Source organism: Sinocyclocheilus anshuiensis, unplaced genomic scaffold (genome assembly GCF_001515605.1).
Source record: "Sinocyclocheilus anshuiensis isolate Anshui unplaced genomic scaffold, SAMN03320099.WGS_v1.1 scaffold881, whole genome shotgun sequence".
Lineage (NCBI taxonomy): Eukaryota > Metazoa > Chordata > Actinopteri > Cypriniformes > Cyprinidae > Sinocyclocheilus > Sinocyclocheilus anshuiensis.
The window spans coordinates 339,321-342,139 of NW_015558695.1; the positions used below are offsets into that span (position 1 = coordinate 339,321).

Sequence of the window (2,819 nt, forward strand, 5' to 3'; positions counted from 1 at the left end):
CATTTTGTATGTCTCCCTATATCTGACACACCCACTTCAGGTCTTGCAGTCTCCACTAATGAGCTGATGAGTTGAATCAGGTGTGATAGATGAGGGAGACATACAAAATGTGCAGGGCTGGGGGTACTCCAGGACAGGTTTGAGAACCACTGCTCTAGTCTAATGTATAACATGCAGCTTTGTGCACTGGGTGAGAAAATTACTTATTAGCTTAGGACCAAATTGAACTATTTTTGCATGACTAGAGTGCTGACACCTGGTGGGATAAGTATTCTACCCAATCATGAGAGAAAAGAAGAGAGAACACAGGACTGCGGAGTCTTCTTGCCATACTGATTTTCCAACCCAGGCTCATTGGAAGTATACGTGCCTCTAAATACATTTCTGTAACACCGTTATTGCGTACCTTACTGGACAACCTTCAGAAAAATATAATCCTGTATTTCAAATATATATTCATATGTGACCCAGCATCACAAAACCAGTCATAAGTGACCCAGGACCACAAAACCAGTCATAAGGGTCAGTTTTTTTGAAATTGAGATATATACATAATTTGAAAGCTGAATAAATAAGCTTTTCATTGATGTATAGTTTATTATGACAATATTTGGCCGAGATACAACTATTTGAAAATCTAGAATCTGAGGGTGCAAAAAGAAAAAAAAAATCTAAATATTGAGAAAATTGCCAAGTTGTCCAAATTAAGTTCTTAGCAATGCATGTAACTTATAAAAAATAAGTTTTGATATATTTACAGTAGGAAATGTACAAAATATCTTTATGGAACATGATCTTTACTTAATATCCTAATGATTTTTGAAATAAATTTTTTTTTGATAATTTTGACCCATACAATTTATTATTGGCTAATGCTACAAATATACCCATGCGACTTATGACTGGTTTTGTGGTCCAGGGTCAAATATAGTCAGAAAGTTGCCAAAAAAAAAGTGTGAGATAAAACCCTTCTGATCTTTACCTTGTGAAAAGCAAGCTTCTGATTTTATGCATAGAACACTGGTCATCTCACGCTTTAAAAATCATTGATCATTGCTTCATCTATGGATAAATGCCTTATTATATGTCCATGAATTTTTCTTAATTTTAGGTTCAAAATTTGTTATAACATTTTTCACTTCACAAGACGTTAACGTTAAAACGTAAGACGTTTTTTCTCAGCTGTTTGGACTCTTATTCTGACGGCACCCATTCACTGCAGATGATCCATTGGTGAGCAAGTGATGCAATGCTACATTTCTCCAAATCTGTTCCGATGAAATAACAAACTCATCTACATCTTTAAAGGCCTGAGTATATGTTTATTTTGGGGTGAACAGTCCCTTTAATGAAATCTTGACAGGTGCTTATTTTTATATAAATGTATTAGCTATTTGAAATAGTTCACCATAGGACATGACAAAACCCCCCACACATAAGCAATCAAAAAGAATGCGTGACTCTTTCAGAGATCCGCGAGAGGAGGCAGATGAGGAGAGCGCGCGGCAGAATGTGACGTCACCAGTCGCACTTCTTTCCTACTTGTTGGGAAAGCGCGAGCTGCGCTGCCTGGCGCAGAGAGTGGACAGCCCGCGCACGGAGAAAGAATACCCTACACGGTAAGAACACTCACCTTTCACCGCTAGCTGTTGCTTCTTTACTTTTAAAAGTAGCATTTGCTGTGTGTAAATGAATAGGCTACAGTTTGGGGCATGCAGTGTTTTTATCCTATGCATGCTTTTGTTAATAACAAAGTAATTCAACTGTTATATTCTAAGTTATGTAAATAATTCGCATATGTTCCAAGTTTCCAAGTCAGCGTTCATTCGTTTGAATAGTCTGTTTTCTGCAGGGTTGCCAATGTTTTGTTTCACACTCAGATCTCGTGATGTGGAAAGAGACAGATGAAAGACATCGACCACCTTAGACTCGTGGAGAGATCTGCGAAAGCAAGAGCGCAGCTTTATAAAGTAAAGCACTTATCCCCGGAGGCTCAGCTGTCACAGAATGGAGAACATCACGATCCCCTTCATCCCAAACCCAACATGCAACTACAGCATGGACTTATACTATTACGACTCTTCAAACCGGAGCGATCTGAATTGCACGCCGCCGGCTGACTACTTCTTTTACGCAGATCTATACGTGGTTCTCCCGGTCATTTACTCCGTGATATGCGCCGTAGGTCTGACGGGAAACACGGCGGTCATATATGTGATCCTCAAAGCACCCAAAATGAAGACAGTGACCAATATGTTCATCCTGAACTTGGCGATCGCCGACGACCTCTTCACTTTAGTGCTGCCCATCAACATAGCGGAGCATCTGTTACACTACTGGCCGTTCGGCGAGGTGCTGTGCAAAATCATTTTAAGCATCGACCACTACAACATCTTCTCAAGCATCTACTTTCTGACTGTTATGAGTGTGGACCGGTACCTGGTGGTGCTGTCGACCGTGCGCTCCAAGCGCATGCCGTACCGCACATACCGGGCAGCCAAGATAGTGAGCCTGTGCGTGTGGCTGCTGGTGATCCTCATCGTCGTGCCGTTCACCGTGTTCGCGGGAATGTAGACCTGCTTGAATGTAAAGCGCTTTGAAGAGACGAGTTTGGAGTCACGGTGCGCCATTCAGAATTTAATTCCAGGATTTGAATTGAATTTGAATTGAGGTAGCAAACAGAATTCAACTAAGGCGTTTAGCAATTGGGATTTGAATTTAATTTGAATTGTATTAAAAGGTATATGACTGCAATAAGCCTAGTTGGAACAGCAAAGTAGAGTCACGGTGCGCCATTCAGAATTAGATTAACATTAGAT

The 2,819-nt window shown here is 40.5% G+C and overlaps 1 protein-coding gene across 1 annotated transcript; it reads left to right on the forward strand.

Moving 5' to 3' along the window:
- The first annotated feature begins 1,547 nt into the window (after positions 1-1,547).
- On the forward strand, positions 1,548-2,574 carry LOC107681363 (neuropeptides B/W receptor type 2-like). Its single transcript, XM_016477640.1, has 2 exons — positions 1,548-1,619; positions 1,881-2,574. The coding sequence occupies exon 2, from the start codon at positions 2,008-2,010 to the stop codon at positions 2,572-2,574; it is 567 nt and encodes a 188-aa protein (XP_016333126.1). The 5' UTR covers positions 1,548-1,619; positions 1,881-2,007.
- Positions 2,575-2,819: the final 245 nt, after the last annotated feature.

Bases quoted from the DNA above. Each gene is read 5' to 3' on its own strand.
- LOC107681363 (XM_016477640.1), top strand. From the start codon at position 2,008: ATGGAGAACATCACGATCCCCTTCATCCCAAACCCAACATGCAACTAC.